At 44.5% G+C, this 21,509-nt stretch overlaps 1 protein-coding gene across 1 annotated transcript in view; it reads right to left on the reverse strand.

Annotated features, from left to right (window-relative positions):
- Positions 1-21,509, reverse strand: part of rnf19b (ring finger protein 19B) — a 34,775-nt gene that overhangs the window by 1,992 nt on the left and 11,274 nt on the right. Inside the window, exons 2-9 of the mRNA XM_084079621.1 lie at positions 16,964-18,377; positions 7,807-8,006; positions 5,651-5,795; positions 4,615-4,777; positions 1,438-1,552; positions 936-1,076; positions 543-732; positions 256-390 (exon numbers count right to left, since the gene is read on the reverse strand). Coding sequence (XP_083935747.1) covers positions 256-390; positions 543-732; positions 936-1,076; positions 1,438-1,552; positions 4,615-4,777; positions 5,651-5,795; positions 7,807-8,006; positions 16,964-17,691 — 1,817 coding nt within the window. The 5' untranslated portion in view covers positions 17,692-18,377. The remainder of the gene's footprint in view (positions 1-255; positions 391-542; positions 733-935; positions 1,077-1,437; positions 1,553-4,614; positions 4,778-5,650; positions 5,796-7,806; positions 8,007-16,963; positions 18,378-21,509) is intronic.

Below are 21,509 nucleotides of genomic sequence, written 5' to 3' on the forward strand. Positions count from 1 at the left end.
AGGAAGGTTTTAAAATGCTTATGATTAAATATTATATTATATTATATATACAGTACAACTGAATGAGATAGAGGGAGAATCAATGAGAAGACAAGTTAGAGAGGGAAGATTTATATAAAGAACAGTTAGACACACTTTAGGTACTTCCTTAACACACACGTGCAGAAAAGATAAACATACAGTACGAGGACAGGATGACCAAGAAAGACAATAAACAACAACAACACACAAAGCAGTGATGACTGCGTACAGTACCTGTCAGGTAGTGTGTAGGAGGAGATGATGGATCCGGCCATGCCTCTGGTGCTGGCACAGTCACTGCCTGCACCCAGGCTTCCGGTCTCCCTCTGGTTTGACTCCTTAGCCAGCTCCCCTCCTTGCACCTCCAGTCTGGAAGAGAACAATACATGAAATGTAGACATTGGTCATCATGAGTTGTTTCTTTCAGGCACAAGTAATAGCATGTGGACACACAACCTTTGGAACCACATCGACATCAGCCCACGGCTAATTCTATTCTATTGTAATCCGTTTTTTGTTACCTGCTATATTTGCCAGTGCGGGATCCCAGAGCACCCCCTGCCAGGGTGTTAAAGTGGGGAGTGTCCCCGAGGCCCCCTGGTGCCACAGAAAGGCCTTCACTGGGGGAGGTGGTGCTCAGGCCGCTGGCCGCCCCATCCAGACTGCTCTCACCGAGGCTGGGAGACTTGAGGGCACGCCACGCATCCGCCACTGAACGGGAGAAAGAAAGATTATTCTCAGAATTATCGTTTTTTAAATACATGCTTTATGCAAAGGATTTTGTACTCTCTAAGGGAACAATGATTGTATTGGAAATAACATCAAAGGCAGAGGCACGGTTAAAACACAAAACAGTGAATACGTTAAAAGACATCCTCCGCCCTGTTTGCAAGTGTGATGTTTTGTTTCCTCACCTGTTATTGGTCCGTCATCCTCGTCAAAGTCTATCCGCACGCCCCGCCCCTTCCCCCGGCTCACACCACAGCCCCCACCTCTGCACAGAGAGATGGGCACCACACCGTACACATATGCCAACATGATGGGCACACCAATACCTGAGAGAGAGAGAGAAAGAGAAAGAGAGAGAGAGGGGGAAGAGTGGGAGGGAGACAGAGAGAGAAATGATGGAAAAGAAACAGAGGGAGACAATGAGAGTATTTAATTTACTATTCTGCCTTACAGCAAAAATACATTTCAATATATTTTCTATGAAATAAACTGTGCTTCTCTTGTGTATCTCTGTTTCTAGTGACATAAGAAAAGTTACACAGGAAGAAGTACATAGTACATATGAATGTATTAAGATAAACTACCTACAGTAGGTGTGATAAAGAACCACCACATATGCCATAAAAAAGAAATACATTAAAAGGAAAGAATAGCAGACAGAAATGTAGACCCTGTGCGGTTCCTTACCGACGCTGACAGTTGCTATGACCGGAGCAGTGATGATGGACAAGGCCACACCTCCTGTGATGGCCAGGTTCCTCCTGTGACGAGAGGTCTTCTTCAGCTCATAGTGGGCGTGTATCTGCAAATAAAGGACAAGCATGAAGTGAACACAGCTGAACTGGACATAAGTAACACCGGGACTAGAAGGAACTAGGCTGGCATTGCCAGACTGAGCACGTGGGATGACTCAAACGTTCTCTCCACGATATCACAGCTGCCTATGGGCCAAAGTACAGACTGATTTCAGAGCACCTTTAAAAGCTAATAAGATTTGAACAACATGGGCAAAAAAACTGCCACAGTGTGTGGGAGGATTACTGTATTTACTGATTAGCTGTTTATCCATGTTAAACAATGAACAGCATGCCAGAATTCCAGTAGGCTTATGTCATAACATGCAGTTCTATAAAGTATCCACAAGAGGGTGGTATACCAATGTACCATTAAAGGTGTGTGTCTTATATACAGTACATCCAGTCTGAAAGATGCTGTTTTTACCATTGCCTGAGCGATTTCCATGTTTCACGAGGAAAAGAAAAAACATAATAGAACCGATTAAAAAACAGCTTAGCAAATCACGGAAAACTGCCTGAAAACTGTCTGAAAACTGCCTTCCTGCTCTGTCAGTTGCTGAAAACATAGCCAAGACAATATACATCCTATAAAGTCCTGTTGAAAAAAGAGGGTTTGAGCAGATATTGATAGAATACGTCACCATCAAACAATCAGGAGAAGGGCGCACACCAGTATTGATGAGGTGCTGCTGACCTTGGTTAAAAAAGTCTAAAAGTGAAGAAAAGACCGCACACTAATAGCCATTGAAGCAATCCCTGAAGACGACCTTTCCAGGTCGAAACGTCGGTACTTGGAACTCAATATATTATCCTGCATCGTGGCTATGAGTGTGCTGCCTTTTCTTCACTTTTAGAATACGTCACCATACCATTTATATTGAAATATAACTAAAAGGACTCCATTAACACCTTGTAATGCTGAAGTGAGTAATGGAACTTTCACTATGCTGAACATAACAGAACTGAATGTCCTGACCTGTATTTCTAGGAAATTACAACCATGCTTCTCAACAATGGCTGACCTCAATGCCCGCCAGAAGCTGGGATGACGCCAACACCAATAGAAAGACATACTTTCAGTGTCATTTTGAAACATTGTAAATTGCAGGGAAGTGAAAGAGGTTTCCTTGTAAAGCACCAAGACGAAATAGATGAAAGGGGCTGTGAAATATTTGGCAACAAGTGCTGTGGCTTTCCATGTTATTAACTGTTGTGTAGACTACGAGTAGTCGCATGCAAGCGACTACTCGTAGTCATGCAAGAAATTAATGTACTGTAGGAGATGTTTGTCCCCCAACTATGTTACCCTGCCCACATTAACCCCAGCATTCATGTAATAGGTGAACATTCATCGTAGATCGGCTATTTTCAGCAAAGAGATTTGGTGTTAAGGGAAAAAAGGAGTGGTCCCTTGGTCCCCTGGGGTATAAAGGGTTAATGTGGTTAACGTGTGGCAGAATATTGTAACTGGTCTTGTCCGTGTTTGTCTGCCTGACTGTTAAGCCCAATGCATACTACAGCCAAACAGCCGAAGGTTCGGCTCGGTCCAGACAACAACAATATGACGTCATTCAGAGGTTCGGATGGGCGGGAACAGAACAACAGCTGTTTGGTGCCTCCGAGATGTTGTAACTACCCGAACCCAGTTGGGCGTTTCGCATTGTGTTTCCGCATTCATTCAGCCCAGCTTCAAGGTCATTCTGTCAGCACTAACAAGTGAGACGCAGGGGTAGTTTGGAAGTGACACAAGCCAACTTCCAGGAAGTACAAACACAACCTTCGCTAGAAGGTTGTGTTTGTACTTCCTGGAAGCTGGCTTGTACAATCGCTAGAAAGGGAAAACTTTCATACACCTCCTCTATCACAAATTCCCCACAGCGCGTCGCGGTTCACGATATCCAGGTATAAATTTGACCATCTGTTCCACTCCCAGCAGTGCTGCTGGCTATAGTGTAGCCTAGTACACACTGCTCGACAGAGCGAATACAGCGCTGCTGCTGCTGCTCGAGGGAGTGTCTCCACTCGCCACCAATGGCGCGAGCCGTGAGCGTGAGCCACAGCAGTACTATGAAATGACTTTTATAGACCCAAAATGAAATAAAATCGGGTCAGGAAGCCCTCCCGAACTGATTTGGTCCGGCTCTCCTAGTGTAGTATGCATTGGGTTTTATGCTGCTCCACAGAGAGCATTGCCGTTTGGCTAGAAAAGGTCATGGTCACAATGAAGGTCAAGGTGGAAATCATGAATTGGTGCGAAACCTGAGAATCATTAGTAGGCTTCCCACAGAATAGATATGAATAAATGTTTGGGTTGAAATAGGTCACGATCAAGGTCTACATTGAGAGAGAGAGAGAGAGAGAGAGAGAGAGAGAGAGAGAGAGAGAGAGAGAGAGAGAGAGAGAGAGAGAGAGAGAGAGAGAGAGAGAAGTTGAAATAGAAGTGTAAGTGCAGAAGATTAGATGGAGTTGTTTTTCCATAAAAAAGGCTATTGCCTCAATCTGTAAGTAAATGAAAGTGAATGGAGACACAACTATTAGGGTGTGTGTTAGTTAACATGACATAAATCATGTTTCTCGAAGTGATGACAACACGCCACACTACTTTGTCTCCATATAGCCTGTCTAATGAATATGTTGCACCACAATGATGTAATGACAGTCAACATTGCCCTGGGCGTTTGCATACAGGTACACAACCCCAAACCGTTGTCATCACATGCTCTACGGAGCACACCTCAACTCTCTTAACCCATTAAGACCTGAGGCGATTCTTAAAAAAAATCTAAATCCTAACAGTTTTTTTTTTTAAATACAAAAAATATTTTTTCACGATTTTTCAAAAATAGCAGATCTACAAGCTCGTAGCGCGGCACTCGGTGCCGCGCTATGAGCTTGTATATCTGCTATTTTTGAATAGCCCAAAGAAACCTTAAAATGAGACGCAGATGCGTCCCCAGTCTTAATGGGTTAATTATTCATTACTCTCTGACATCAATGACAATGAAGATGACACTAATGACAATGATAATGATCATCATCAATATTATTATCACTGCTATTATCTCACCTTGCGCCCCACATAGACGGGAATGCCGATAACCATGGCGGGGACGGCGATGCCAGCAATGAGAGTGATGCCAACCGGAGCTCCTATCAGGGTGCCCAGCTGCCACAGAATCTTCTTCTTCCTGCTCCACGGCTTCTTCCCCCAGAATGTACAGCCCGATGGACTGATGGAGAGAAGAGAGAGATGGAGAGAGAGAGAGAGAGAGAGAGAGAGAGAGAGAGAGAGAGAGAGAGATAGAGAGAGAGAGAGAGAGAGAGAGAGAGAGAGAGAGAGAAATAGTTGAAATAGAAGAATGGAGAAATTACAGAAAGAAGGGGAGAGGAAATGTGAAGATTAGATGGAGTTATTTTTCCTTTAAAAAAAAAGGTTATTGGCCCAATCTGTAAGTACATTAAAGTGAATGTGCAGTGCAGGCTAGCTATTAGCTAGCCTGGCACTGCAGTTTCAGGTTGATTTTTACATTGAGTGAACTGAAAGTGAACAGACGTCATTGCTAGTTAATTACTCAAAGTCAGCCAACAAACAGGGTGTGTGAGTTAACATGACATAAATAATGATTCCATGTCTCACAGCTAAATCTCACATTGTACTGAGAAAAAGGAACTACCCCACTGTCTCTCAGTCAGTGACATATACACACAGTAGTTATACTGTGCATAAATACAGCACATGCAGATACAGTACATATACGGTACATGTGCAGAGGCTGTACAAGCACCCAAAAAATGTGTACAGAAACAAGTACATAATACATACTTATGTGTTATACACAGACACATACACACATAGTTATATGTATTATACATACATATAAGTATGTAAGTATGTAAGTATGTATGTACAGTATGTATGTATGTGTGCGCGCGTGCGTGCGTGCGTGTATGTAAACACATACAGTTGACCGGAGTCAAGCTATGACTAGGGAGCGGTTGTGTATTAAACAACACTGGGAGGAGTGCATGTATCATTCTCATGTGTATTGATATACTTGTGAGGACTGGTATGACTCGTGGACTTGACGTGTGTGTGCTCCTACCTGAGGTAGTGCAGGTCAGAGATCTCCTTCATGCAGAGCCAGCAGAACTCACAGCCACAGACAGCGCAGGTCATGTGATTACAGCTGCCGTCGTTCATCTTGATGATGTAAGCGCCGCACCTCGGGCACGGCTTGATGTCATCAGCTGGGAACGGAAACAAGCGGGAGGTCAGCCGTTAAGAGTTATCAATGTTATCGATATCAATGATTAGAGTGAATGTACATGATTGGTTGAAGACAACAATCGCAGTAACTAGTTGTTACCTGAAGGGAACAATCTGACTCTTTCCTCAATCAGTTAGTGGCTTGTTAAAATAATGTTTACACACGTGTGTGTGTGTGTTGTGTGTGTGTGTGTGTGTGTGTGTGTGTGTGTGTGTGTGTGTGTGTGTGTGTGTGTGTGTGTGTGTGTGTGTGTGTGTGTGTGTGTGTGTGTGTGTGTGTGTGTGTGTGTGTGTGTGTGTGTGTGTGTGTGTGTGTGTGTGTGTGTGTGTGTGTCAGTCTTAAAGCCACGATGAAAGCAAATGACACAGACTCTTCTGCATCTTATCTTATTCAAATCACAAACCATATCAAGCAGACAAAAGGGTTCCAAACAAATAGTTCAGTCAGAATCAAAACCAAACCAAACAAAACTATTGAACTGGCTCTTCTTTTTAAATCTCTATTGGACTTCTTTCTCTCCCAGAGAGGTCTTACTCATTATGGTAATGGATTGGCTAATGAGTGCAATTTGACGGAAAGCAAAGGACATGCATGGAATTGATTAAAACACTGTTTGAATGTTGGATTCTGGGAAAGCGAGCAGAATGACTGTTGCATATTTGGAGGTTTTTGTTTTTTATTGTTTGTGTCCTCGCAATCCTGCTGACACAGCTCAACCACACTCTCTCTCTCTCTCTCTCTCTCTCTCACTCACTCTCTCTTGCGCTCCTTCACTCTCTCCCACGCTCCAGCATTCCTTCTTTCCTTCTTCCTTCATTTCTTCTCTCTTTCCTGCTCTTCTCTTCATCATTTCTTTTGCCCCCCCACCCGACTCCCTCCGATGCTCTCTCCCTTTTCTCCTTCGTCGTCCTCTCCGCCTTAGATCAATGGAACTAATTATAATTTCAGTTCCTATTTATCAGTATCACAATGAACAGGTGTCCTCTCTTCCTCCTCCTCTCTGAGTCCGGGTATCTTGCCTTTGGACCACAGGGTTCTGGGTTCTGGGCACTACCAACTCAGCGAATGAGTAGAATGGCGTGGGTAACTAAGTCGTGCGGCAAGTACTGGGAGCTGACGGTAGGTGTGGCGCTCCACCTCAGCAATCCATCTACCAGGGGTCTAGCGCATTGAAAAGGGGATAGACCTATAAGTTCCTCCCTTGCTCTCTCTTTCTCTCTCCCCCTCCTCCAATCCTGTCTCTAGCTCTAGTCTCTCTAAAATATAGAGAGACCGAAAGATAAAACAGTCAGGACAGGCACACATACAGTCAGACAGACAGAAAGACAGACGTACAGACAAATAAGGGGACGGACAGACAGACAGACAGACAGACAGAGGACTGGTTTTGATTAACAGCTAGGCCCTGCAAGTCAATAGCAGCCTATTATTATCAGGCCCTCTGGATATTTTGCTGAGGGAGAGAGAGTGTGGATGATGCATTATTAAGAGATAGAGAGAGGAAGAGATGGAGAGAGGAAGAGAGAGAGAGAGAGAGAGAAAGAGGAGGTTGGCTGAGGACAGCCCAGAGGGTTCCATTTAATACATTTTAATCAAAGCTGGATTAAACACACTTGGGCATGTGCACGCACGCACGCACGCACGCACGCTCGTACAAGCACACACACAAAATCTACAGAGAATCCTGTATGTCCCACATAGCTCACATAGGAACTGTATTTATCACGGAATCACGTGCACACCACTTCTTACACATCTCATGTCACATGCCAATCCTGGAACTCATCTAGTCCAAAACAGCAGATTCACACACGCATATGCACGCACAGTGCACACGCACACAGAGCTTGCTTGCTTGTGTGCATGCGTGTGTGTGTGTGTGTGTGTTTATACATTATGTCCTCGCACTTGTGAATTTGTGTACGGATATGCACATGTATGTTTGGGTATGTAATCATGTATTTGTGTGCTTGCAGGTACAGTACACTCACCAGGCCCTTGCTCTTGTGTGTAGCTAGGGGAGTGGTTGCTGTGTGTGTGCAGGGACTGAGCCCTCTGCTGGCGGGCAGAGTCACAGGTCTGATTTGGATGCCAGGCCTGCTTGCAGTGGTAGCAGAACTCTGCCCCACAGCCCTCCCTACGACACACCAGTCTGGGGCAGCTGGCGCAGCCAGAGGCGATCACTGCAAACCTGTGAGACACACACACACACACACACACACACACACACACACACACACACACACACACACACACACACACACACACACACACACACACACACACACACACACACACACACACACACACACACACACACACACACACGCACACGGAAGGAAGGAAGGAAAGAGAAGTTTAATCAATACAGATTCATCAATACAAACATGACATTACAATATTGAGAGAGAAAGATGTAGAATAAAGCTAAATGATGTAATGCAGAAAATGCCAAATTATATTATATTACTGGGTGAACAGAGAGAGAGAGAGAGAGAGAGAGAGAGAGAGAGAGAGAGAGAGAGAGAGAGAGAGAGAGAGAGAGAGAGAGAGAGAGAGAGAGAGAGAGAGAGATTACATTTAGCATACACTAACAACTCTGACAAATGCAGAGGGGGGTGTTAATCACCACCATGATGGAATCTTCATTTTAGAAGGCGGTTAACCACTTTCAACCTGGCGTCCCTATTTTGGGTATGTCAACGTTTTTTTTCCACTCAATGTGAGCTTGTAGATAGGCTATTTCCATAACGCAACACCATTGTAGGAAAAACTGACCACAGAGACTATGACACTTTATATCATAGGACATTTTGCTAAAGGAGAATATATTGAAGTTCTACTGATGCAGCCTGTTACTATGCTGCTTTAATGCTGCAGCAGCTTTCTACAATGTTTTTTACAGGATTGAACAATGGTGCACTAGAAGTGCACCAAGTGAACAATTGAAGTGCACTAGAAGTGCAGCATAAATAAACGAACGCTGGGCTATTGTTTGTGCTTCAAACATTCCTTGGCAGAAAAAGCAGGTCTCAAACCAGGCGTGGCTTCCTGTGGCACTACTGGCAAATATCTCTGCATTATCTCTGCATCTCTGCTTTAGATAAATGGTAGTTTGGTATAGCAATACTGTCACAGGGGAAGGCCAAAACTCTACTGTGTGTGTGTGTGTGTGTGTGTGTGTGTGTGTGTGTGTGTGTGTGTGTGTGTGTGTGTGTGTGTGTGTGTGTGTGTGTGTGTGTGTGTGTGTGTGTGTGTGTGTGTGTGTGTGTGTGTGTGTGTGTGTGTGTTTTATTTTTTAAACTTTTAATTGTACATATATTATTTTGTTTTGATTGTATTGCTCCACTTTTGCTTTGGCAATGTATGTTTTCTCATGCCAATAAAGCCTTTTGAATTGAATTGAATTGTGTGTTGACAATGTGTATCAGCGTGAGAAGGAAGGCAGCAGATAATGATAATTTCATCATGTGGTTTGGTATCATGGAAATGCAGCACTGTCGCAGGGGAAGGCCAGAACTCTCTCTCTCTCTGTGTGTGTGTGTGTGTGTGTGTGTGTGTGTGTGTGTGTGTGTGTGTGTGTGTGTGTGTGTGTGTGTGTGTGTGTGTGTGTGTGTGTGTGTGTGTGTGTGTGTATCAGTGTGAGAAGGAAGACAGCAGATAATGATAATTTCATCATGTGGTTTGGTATCATGGAAATGCAGCACTGTCGCAGGGGAAGGCCAGAACCGTGTGTGTGTGTGTGTGTGTGTGTGTGTGTGTGTGTGTGTGTGTGTGTGTGTGTGTGTGTGTGTGTGTGTGTGTCTCTTAGATTTTTCCCTGATTCTGTTATTCTGGTAACCGAGGGGACCTGTTGAGGCACAAAGCAGAGGGAGGCACAACACCGGTTGCTCCGGCAACCTACACAGTAATATACAGAGTGTTCATTTTCTTTGACTCTCACAGGTACATTTTTACCCTTTCAGAGAAAATGCACAATCTGTATTTTACTGGGTGGGTGAACATTCTACATCCAAGCTGTGCCCCTAATGGTGGATATTCCAACACGAGAGAGAGAGAGAGAGAGAGAGAGAGAGAGAGAGAGAGAGAGAGAGAGAGAGAGAGAGAGAGAGAGGCACAGGAGAAGGCATAATGGTGAGAGAGGGCAGGGAGGTTACACTATGTACTGTGGAGAGAAGGAGCAACGGACAGAGACAGAAAGACAAAGACACAGGAGAGAAGGGAGAAGAGGAGTTGTGAGGTGAAGCAGGGAAAGAGAGATCAAAATACACAGAGTGAGAGAGAGAGAGAGAGAGAGACCGTGGGGGGGGCGGCAGTATTTATGAGTGTTGACATGCTGTGTCTGGAGAAGAAGTGACCGCAACAGAGTCCCGTCGGTGTGTGTTCACCCACATACAGACACCTGAGATCCCTGCTGGCTCACTAAATGCCTGACAGAGACGACAACGCCGCTGTTATTTAACAGCACCCTGACTCACTCCTGTGCACGTTCACATGCACGCAAACACGCACGCACGCACGCACGGAACAATCTATTCTAGAGCAGTGGTTCTCAACCTGCATTGCAAGTGAGCCCCCAAATAATTGGCAAAACACCAAGATTTGACATAATGATAAAGTGATGCCAATAAATAAGAACTTTAAGTATAACTACGTTAGTTCCATTAGTCCAAGGTGGAACACAACTGATTGATTGATAATTAAAATAAACATGCTCTGAAAATGCACGCGGCCCACCCACTTGACCACTTCAACACGGCAGCCGTGTTAGTTTTTAGTTTAGTTTAGTTTATTTTGGTCCTTTAAAGAGTGTGTTGAAAAGGACCCATGCGGGTACTCACTCAAAGGACGCGTGTCACATGCATTGCACACGCTAACATGCATGCACGCACATAGACGCAACATGTGGTTGAATTATAAGGGACCCCCCCCCATGCACAAACACTAGCGTGTTCAGACAGATGGACAGACATGTGCTCACACACACACACACACACACACACACACACACACACACACACACACACGTGCACAAACGGCGTCCAGCAGTGAGTATGTAATGACGTCTTTGATTTTGACTCCTGTTTCCCCTGGCAACATTCCCTCTATGCTGCATCGATAGTCACCATGGCAACTGACAGCCAGGGGGAAACCGGCAGCGGGCCGGGGCTTTGCACCCATTGGATATCCTGCCATGTCAATCATGCAGACGGAAGTTTGATTGGTTGCAATGAGGAGGAACAGTGCAGGGGCAACAGACCGAGTTAACCCATTCAATCCGGGAACGCATCTCTGTCATTTTAGATGTCTTTGGCTATTCAAAAATAGCAGATATACAAGCTCACCGAGTGCCACGCTATGAGCTTGTAGATCTGCTATTTTTTGATAAAATCGTGGAAAGGTTGTGCAAATCTTTGAATATATATTTTTTAAAGCAAACATTTGTAAAATGTTTTGTTCCAGGGACCTCCAGAAGCAAAGATTTGAGTTAAAAATGTTTAAAAAAAATATATATGCATTTAAAGATTTTCTAAAATGTTCAAGATTTTTCTAAAACAGCAGACACAAGCTCGTAGCACTGCACTCGGTGCCGTGCTATGAGCTTGTAGATCTATAGCACGGCAGATCTATCTGTAGAGCTATTCAAAAACGTTGCTATTTTTGAATAGCAAAGTATAAAATAATGGTGATAGCTCAAATCTGAAATGACATCCAGATGTGTTCCGGATTGAATGGGTTAAGAGATATCAGATGGTAGAGGTAGAAGAAAGTGTGTGTGTGTGTGTGTGTGTGTGTGTGTGTGTGTGTGTGTGTGTGTGTGTGTGTGCGTGTGTGTGTGTGTGCGTGCGTGCGTGCGTGCGTGCGTGCGTGCATGTTGGAGGGAGAGAAATAGAGAGAGAGAGAAAGAGGGGGGGGGGGAGAGAAGGAGATGGAGGGAAGGTATGAGAGAGGAGTTGTGAGAGGTTATTTGAGGCAATATGGCTCACCAGAGCCAGCACACAGCAGACAGACAGTAGCAACATGTTACAGTGTAACACACATCACAGACTGACACATGTTGTGCATAGCAACATGTTACAGTGTAACACACATCACAGACTGACACATGTTGTGCATAGCAACATGTTACAGTGTAACACACATCACAGACTGACACAGGTTGTGTATAGCAACATGTTACAGTGTAACACACATCACAGACTGACACATGTTGTGCATAGCAACATGTTACAGTGTAACACACATCACAGACTGACACATGTTGTGCATAGCAACATGTTACAGTGTAACACACATCACAGACTGACACATGTTGTGCATAGCAACATGTTACAGTGTAACACACATCACAGACTGACACACGTTGTGCATAGCAACATGTTACAGTGTAACACACATCACAGACTGACACATGTTGTGTATAGCAGCATGTTACAGTGTAACACACATCACAGACTGACACATGTTGTGTATAGCAGCATGTTACAGTGTAACACACACCACAGACTGACACATGTTGTGTATAGCAACATGTTACAGTGTAACACACATCACAGACTGACACATGTTGTGTATAGCAACATGTTACAGTGTAACACACATCACAGACTGACACATGTTGTGCATAGCAGCATGTTACAGTGTAACACAGAAGACAGACTGCCACGCGTTGTGTAGTGGTTGTTTGCAGTGTGTTTTCTCTGACACGCGACAGGTTGCTGCAAAGTGTTTTCCTCAGACACAAATAGGTTTCAACAGCACCTATGTGTTGAGTCACTCTTTAGAAAGGGTTCCCGTGCTGCAGCTTGTCAGTTCTTGTGTGAACACATTGCTACGTGACGATAACACAACATTTCCAGTCAGGGATCAATGTAGTTTCCCCTATCTTCTCTTTTCTTCTCGTCTCTTCTCTCCTCTTGCCCTCTCTTCTATTCTCTCGTCTTCTGTTCTCCCCTGCTCTGAGGCGGCCTGTGCCTGAGTGGGTAGAGAGGCCGTCTGGTAATCAGAAGGTCTTCGATTCGCCCCCGCAGCCCACCTTACAGTTTGCTCTATTAATGGCCCTATGGCTCTATTAATGGCCCTTCCCCACAGCACCTAATAGTTAGGAGGATGGGTTAAATGCACAGGACATTTTTCATGTGGTATGTGCAAATGTAAAGTGACAAATATCCCCTCCCCCTACCTACAATGCTCTCCTAACACAAACACATACTGTCTGTTGATCTCCAGTCAGTCAGTCAGTCAGTCAGTCAGTGAGTTGTGACCTCATGGCAGATGTGTAGGCTGCCGACATGAGACAGTGCCACAAGAGGTACATATCTACAGAGCTTCTTTCCGAATGGGGTCAACAGCATCGCCCACACATTTTCATATTCTCACTTCACTGCAACAGTCACACAGAACGTGTGTGTGTGTGTGTGTGTGTGTGTGTGTGTGTGTGTGTGTGTGTGTGTGTGTGTGTGTGTGTGTGTGTGTGTGTGTGTGTGTGTGTAATATCCTAATAGTAATTTAACTGTCAAATTGTAAGAATGGAGCCGTTTCTATCTCTGCGTTCTTTGGATATGTGTCAATATAAACACACAATTCTGTGCTTGATGATGAATGTCTTTGCATTTGCACAGAACGATCCACAGTGTTCATTTAAACATTTTTTAACTCTGAGAGTATACAAATGGTACACTCTCTGAGTTAAATTAAGGATTTTACGGTCTGTGTTTATGTACAGTATGTATTTGTTTTTGTGTGGGTATGGGGGGGGGGACTAATGGTACAAGCGTCATATAAGCAGTTCAATGGATGACCTACCAAATATATTTAGCGGGTTTGCTTTGAGTCTTATGCCAGCAGTGACGCATTGTAGCTGTCCTACTTATTTACATCAACCAGAAGTCCACATTATTATGCATACACACACACACACACACAAAGTCATACAGACACACGCACGCACGCACACACACTTGATTCCTGGCCTTCCCCTATGACAATGCCAGAATGACTGTACCAAACCACAGCATGCAATGATCACTACGTATCTGCCTGCCTTCATCCCACACAGACACACAGACAGACAGACAGACAGACAGACAGACACACAATTTATTACCTCCATTTAATCAGACTCCTCTCATTTGCTTCCAGAAACATCCCCCTGACCCCCCCCCCCCACCCTGTCTGTTCCATGCATAACCACATGATGGAGAGAGAGCTGCATTCTAACCCAGTTAACAGCTTCAAATCTCTCTGTTTGTTGTTTGAAAAAGACATACCATCCAGAGAGAGAGATTAAAGAAACGAGAGAATGACAAGAGAGAGAGGATTGTGTGAGTGAGGGAAGAAGAGAGGCAGAGGGAGAGACAGTGAGAGAGACAATAACAACGATCGGAGAGTGATGCCAAGAGAGGGAGTGAAAAAGACGAGATATGAAAGGCAATCAGAGGGACAGAGAATAAGAAAGAAGGGCAAAGCAAGAAAAAAGATAGATATTGTGTGTGTGTGTGTGTGTGTGTGTGTGTGTGTGTGTGTGTGTGTGTGTGTGTGTGTGTGTGTGTGTGTGTGTGTGTGTGTGTGTGTGTGTGTGTGTGTGTGTGTGTGTGTGTGTGTGTGGTTTCATGCGTGTGTGTGTGTTTGGGGGCTATAGATAGATAGATAAAGGTCTACAGCCATCAGCATGATAACATTGATGAGAGACCGCCGCTTGAGTTAACATTGTTATGAAAGGCCCATTGTGCTGAAGCAAGCACTGTTAAAAAGCTGAGTCATTTTCAAATGTGTGGGGATCAACACATATTTGTTTATGTTAATAGTAACACATTTGGACAGAACACTTGAGAAGTTATTATAAATAAATGTACTGACAAATGACACCAATATTGTGTGCTATCAAAATTTAACCCATTAAAACCAGGAAAGCACTGTGTCATTTTAGATTTTACCACTTTAACCATTATTTTATACTTTGGTTATTAAAAAATAGCAGATCTATATGCCTTTCATGCTGAACACTGCTATGGAAAAACCCAATAAACAAAGTAAAAAAAAAAAAAAAAAAAAAAAAATAGCAGATCTACAAGCTCATAGCGCATCACTTTGTGACGCGCTATGAGCTTGTAGATCTGCTATTTCTTTTAAATCGTGAAGATTTGAGCAAACTTTTGAATATATATTTTTTTAACTCAAATCTTTGGTTCTGGGGGTCCCTGGCACAAAATATTTGGCAGGCAAATACATGCAATACACAATCATTTTGGGGGTCCTATGTATAAATACATATAGTCTGATATACATATAAAGTTTGAGCACATGTTTTTTCATCAGCCAATCACCCTTTATTTATGGTAGTGACATGCTATGTACAGCAGCAGCCATCTGCAAGGCTACAGCAACATGACAGCCAAGAGTGACAAAATACCAACCCATGTCAAAGGCCTTCTGTTGTTGAAGCCACTGCTATCTCCAGTTACAATCTTACCATGAACTAACTAGGAGGTCCATGTACTGTAGGCCTAACTGAGTCAGACACTCAGTAATGCTTTATTTATACTGCTGCACAATAAAAGTAGCAGATCTACAAGCTCACAGCACGTCACGATGCGATGCATTGTGAGCTTGTAGATCGGCTGTTTTCGGGACACCAGCGCACAACCACCTAATCAGGCTTAACATGGCAAAAGGCCAGACATATTTGTGGCTGAACACACTGTGACTAGGTATGTTCAAGTGTTCAAAATCAATTCAAGAATTACTCACTTGAATTGATTTACTTCCTTCTTCCATGTTAACCTTTTCACAGAAGGCAAATCAATTCAAGGACACACCTGTGAGCAACTATTACTAAGGTTCTCTAAAAATAATTGTATTTGATTCCAAACTATATGCCCCCATTCAAACCTTTAGTCTTTAAAAGACCTGTCACCTTTTAAGAGCAGTGGCGTCCACACGTCGGGGGCTTAGGGGCCTTAAGCCTCGGCTATACCAAGCCCCTAGGATCTCTTATTACTGTTTGTTTTATTTGTCATGCTTTTTCATTATCTTAAATTTTCCCTTCACAGATACTGTATTATTCAGCAAAAGAGTGAAACAGAGACTATGCCGATTATACCGGGATTATGGTTGGTGTGGTATTTAGTCTGAAGACAAGAGCACAGCGGAGCTCATTGTCTCATTTGCTCCTGGTGTGGTGTGTACACTGATTAATTATTCACACAGCAACTCTGTTGTTCTTTACATGGTCATTGTTTGACAGGAATATTGTGAGAACTGGGAACTCAGATATTATTACTATTAAAAAGCATTCTTATTTTTATTATTTTAAACAAGCTAATGAAGTAGGCTACTAGTAATGTACGCTAGCTGATAATTGATCAAACACATGATGTTGAAGGCATACATTTGTATTTTAATTCTTCCTTGGCTAATAGTGTCATGCCATTTGTGGTTTGTTGAAAAGTACCAAAACTAAACACCATCATAAACGCTCCCACAATGTATTTATTGAAAAGAACAACGTTTCGAGCTACGAGGTCTTCATCGGTCCATGGTCCATGGCCATGACCTACATGGATCTGATAACGACCGCATACTGTAAGTCGAAACATTGTTCTTTTCAATAAATACACAGTGGGGGCATTTATGATGGTGTGCAGATAATATTTTGTACTTTTGAACTTCTTTTATCGAGCACCCGTTGAAATGGACTTGAATGTGCGTGCATTATTCTTGTGTTATAATGTATAGGTTATTCACAATTTCTTTCTACATTTATGGTGGCTCTATTTCTGAGAGAGCGCAAAGTGTTCACCGTTCCCATGCAGATAGCAAATGTATTACTCAGGCATGCAAACAGCCCCGAGGTGAAAAAGGTGACAACATGTTGTTTTCTTTCGGGTCAGGTGTCACACAATTGCCCTATTTGGGTTCAAAAAGGTGACTGTAGCTGAAAAGTGACACTTTTGCATGTCTGATTACTGTTGCGTTGCTTAGACCATAGAGAGTGGGGAACTCTGTAGGCCCAACATAAAACTCATTGCTGGAGATGGACCCCTAAACCACGTGTTTTAGTGAAGGTGTTACAAAATGATTTCACTACATTTTCAGATGTAAGAAATGCTGTTTACATTCGTTGGGATAATAACAAGAGTCTCTTACCCGCAGTCGGGGGCCGGGCACCAGCGGCAGTCAGGGTCCGAGGCGAGGCAACGTCGGAGCAGGAACTCCTCATACTTCTCCAGGAGCGCAGCGTCGTCCAGGATATCGGCCACCTGCCGCGGGGCCAGGCGCTCGGCGCACTCTGGGCAGCTGAGCTGCACCCGGCTCTCGGTGATCTCGATGCGCAGGTACTGCCGCAGGCAGCACAGGCATGAGCGGTGGCTGCAGCCCTGCAGCTCGGGGAGCTGCTCGGCGGGCTGCCGCACCAGGCACAGGGGGCACTCCAGAAGGTCGGCCGCCGCCGGCCCCTCCTCGGACTGGGACGCCACGCCCAGGGAAGTCCGGCTGGACGAGAGGGGCTCGTCCGAGGCTGCGGGCGTGGCGTCCTGGGGGGCGGCGAGGGCTGCGGCCTCCGGGTTAGCAGCATCGGCGGTTGGTGGCGGGGTGTTGGTGGTGTTGGGGGTGTCGGTGTTGGTGGTGGTGGTGGCGCTCAAGGTAGGAGGGAGAAGTTGTTGGAGTTGCTGTGCGTGTTGTTGCTGTTGTTGCTGCTGATGGTGTTGCGATAGAGGCGGGGTGGCTGCTGCCTTGGCGCCACGGGAACCCCGTTTGCTGTGGAAGAGGCTGTGGAAGGAGATGCGTCCCTGGCGCTTGCCCGCCGCACGGCATTTGGGCTTGGGCACGGCACTCACTGAGGAGTGAGGCGACTCTGAGTCTTTTTCAGATCCCATCTTGTCCTCTGATAAAGATTACTAAGTCAAATGCAGTATTACACACAAACACACACACACACACACACACACACACACACACACACACACAGTCTCTCTCCGTACACACAAATACACTATTAGAATAAAACCCACACAACCACACACACACAAGGGAGGATTTGTCCACTTGCGAAACCCAATCAGGAATGCTGTAGATACTTGGGCTCCGGCTCTTGGCAGTCACTAAAGTCCAACTGCTCCCCCAGTGAATATCTTCCTTTTACGAGAAACACACGCAATGCAGGAAAAGCCGGTGAGAAGATAACAGAGAATTTAAAACAGAAAGAGAAAGAGAGATTGCAACAAAATCCCCCTTTAGCTCAGGCAGACGTCTCTTAAAACCTTAGTGGTTTATTACGCTCAGAAAGGTTGAGAGGTTAAGATCCTCTTTGTTAATGTCAACCAAAAATAAAAGACTGTATGTATTTTTTGTATCTCCTGTTAAAAAAGGAGAAGAAAAGAAAACAATCAAGTAAAACCCCAGAGAGCAGCAGCTGTGTGGTGACAGGTCAGAACGCTCCTCAACTCTTCAGCTTTGGTTTGATTTCCTCCTTGGATGTTGGCAGAAATCCCTCCTCCGCTCTCGGTTCTCTCGTTCAGGTCGTCTGCTCGTTCTCACTCTCTCTCCGTATCTGTCTGTGTTTCTGTAGGGGAAGAGGAGAACAGGAAGTTAGCTCAGTGAGCATGCTCAGTATGACACACCTCTCTCTCACTCCCTGCCTTGCCTCTCCGCCCCCCGCCCTCTCTCTCTGTCTCTCTTCTGCGTTTTGACATGCTCGTTCACTCTTAGAACTTACAGCTCGGGGTGGATATTCAGACCAACTCGCATGACACACACAGACTGGACATGGCAACAATGTAACAAGCCTGAGAGCGTATTTACACTCTCAAAGTTAACCACATAAGCCCTATACTTTGTCGTAATGAACAGCGGAAAACAAGGTGATCTACAAGCTCACAACGCGCTGCATTTCAGACGTGTTGTGAGCTTTTGAGCTTGTAGTTTGTGAAAGATTTTGGAAGATTTAGAAAATTGTCGCCTATATATTGACATGCCCAAAATAGGACCGCCAGGTTGAAAGCCGTTGATTCAATACTCCGGAAGCTACTGAGTATAAGCTGTAATAAATAATACCCATCAAACGAATGCCACAGACACTGTCTGCCTGTCTGTTTGTCCTTCACTCGTTCACCTGACGCCCACAAACACTTGTGTCTTTTTCGGGACTCGGTCTCCATCCACGTCATTGGACACTGCTCATCTGTGGTTCCTTCCTATCGCTCTAATCCTTTGTCTCCCGTCAATATAAAAAGCCTCTCACAGTCTCTCTCCATCTCTCTCTAATATACACACACACACACACACACACACACACACACACACACACACACACACAGCGTCACAGCCTCCACTTGCACTTCACACTGCGCCGCTAGTGTGGTTGCCATGGTGACGTTCGCTACGGGCAAGGCAAACAGCGACCCGCTCTGTGACTCTCTCTGGCACTTATGGAGGCACTCTAACGTGCACACACACTCAAACAAATGCAAACACACACAAACGCACACAAACGCACACACTCACACACACGTGTCAACGTGTGCATGTACCGTACATGAAAAGACACAAGAAATGCATGTACACAGTACACACACAGATGCGAACACAGACAGACAGACTGACAGGGCAGAGTGCGTCCTATGCTGGCTAAACAGGCACACTGTTATTCAAGTGTATACTTAGTCATATGACAGTGACACTCCAAATCATCATTCATTTATTTTCTGCAAGCGTCATAGTCGCACAGGAAGGTATACATTTGGCTTTACAGAATGATACATTATTTCATTCCTTTTGATCCTCGGGACTGATAATTACAGTGTTTACAGTTGGATCAATAAAAGGTCTACCGCACCTTATAATTATAAGTGCAGACTGTAATATGTCTGTGCACTGAAGTACAGACAGAGGCTGAGTGGCTTGCCTCCACAGAGAAAACATTACAAGGTAACTGGATCAATGATAATCCGACTTTAAAAAAGAATACTGTCTTATGTGATGGATGGTACTGCATATGCTTGAGTTTAGCTACCTGATCCTATTAGCTTTAAAAGGCACACAGACACAATGCGCAGGCATACTGTACCCACAGTCCACACACAGTGCAGATGTGCCCTGGTTTCCTGTCCATGATCTCTCTGAGTAAGCATTTACAAACCTGATTATAACCATTACTCTGTGAGGTCAGTGGCTGACACACACACACACACACACACACACACACACACACACACACACACACACACACACACACACACACACACACACACACACACACACACACACACAGACAGAGCATGCCGACTCACTATGCGGCATACCTGGACTGATTCGTAGTGGTCACCATTTAGCAGATCATGACCGGGTCACATGGCGCCAACTCTGGCACTGATTTGGATGATTGACCGGCTAGCTGACCAGTCAGTGTGAGCGAGACAGACCTCTCTAGGCCATAATGTCATCTATTATGCATTTATTTAATTTAATTTTCAGTTGAATATGAAGTCACTCCTCACAGTGACGCACAGTCTCACCCTCCTGAACTTAGACAGAAAAACTATCCATTATAAAAGCATTTGGTTTTAAACAAAACTAAGGCTTTTATAATATATATATCCCTTTTCTTTACTTGGCCTCAAGGTGAAAACCACCTTCACTCTGTGTGGGTTTTTATGATCAGTCGATATTTCCTGCTTTTAAAGGGAGCAGAGTTCCATTGACCTACATTGATAACCTACATTACCACAAAGTCGTACAAAGTGTGAGGATTCAAGAGTCCTGCCTGGTTCGTTTGATCGCACGATATGACGGGGGACTTCCATTCTTAGACGCATAGGATAGTGTTTTGAGGACAAACACGTACACACAAGCACAGAGAATGGAGCGGGGAGAGGGAGAGAGAGAGAGAGAGTAAAAAATTCATTGCCAGGTCACCAAAGAACATTAGACAATGTTTGAGTATTATGATATAAAAAGCCTGTTCTTTCTAAATATATTCTCCCACCAGCAGGGTTAATAATAGTCCTTTCATCCTGCACTCTGAGGCTGAGCATCTTCACGCATCACACACACACACACACACACACACACACACACACACACACACACACACACACACACACACACACACACACACACACACACACACACACACACACACACACACACACACACACTGCATGCATACCCACACACACTCAAAGGAGCCGCCAACTGCCATAGTTACCATCTGTGAGAGAGATACAGTATGGGGCTCTGAGTGAGCAGAGAGACTAGTTTTGTACGTCCACATTATTTAGCAAATCATTCCAAAAAGTGTGTTAGTATGCATACGGTAGATTGATATGTGTGAACACGACACTCATGATGTTATGTATGATTGAGCTTGTTGTGTACAAGCATCCACATATGTCTGTTTGTGCTGGTTGTGTACAGATATCCACATAATGTAAGTGTGTATGTTGTGTACAAGCATCCCGTGTGTGTGTGTGTGTGTGTGTGTGTGTGTGTGTGTGTGTGTGTGTGTGTGTGTGTGTGTGTGTGTGTGTGTGTGTGTGTGTGTGTGTGTGTTGTGTGTGCGTGTGTGTGTGGTAAAATAGTAGATGGCCTCTGGAAAGCGTCCTGTCTCCCAGAACAAGGTGACAGAACAGAACAGCCTGTCAGAAGCATCATGCTCCAACAATACACCTCCTCTGTGTTAGCGCTCTGCTCCGCG

The sequence above is a fragment of the Gymnoscopelus microlampas genome, assembly GCF_963454915.1.
Source record: "Gymnoscopelus microlampas genome assembly, chromosome: 15".
Taxonomy (NCBI): Eukaryota; Metazoa; Chordata; class Actinopteri; order Myctophiformes; family Myctophidae; genus Gymnoscopelus; species Gymnoscopelus microlampas.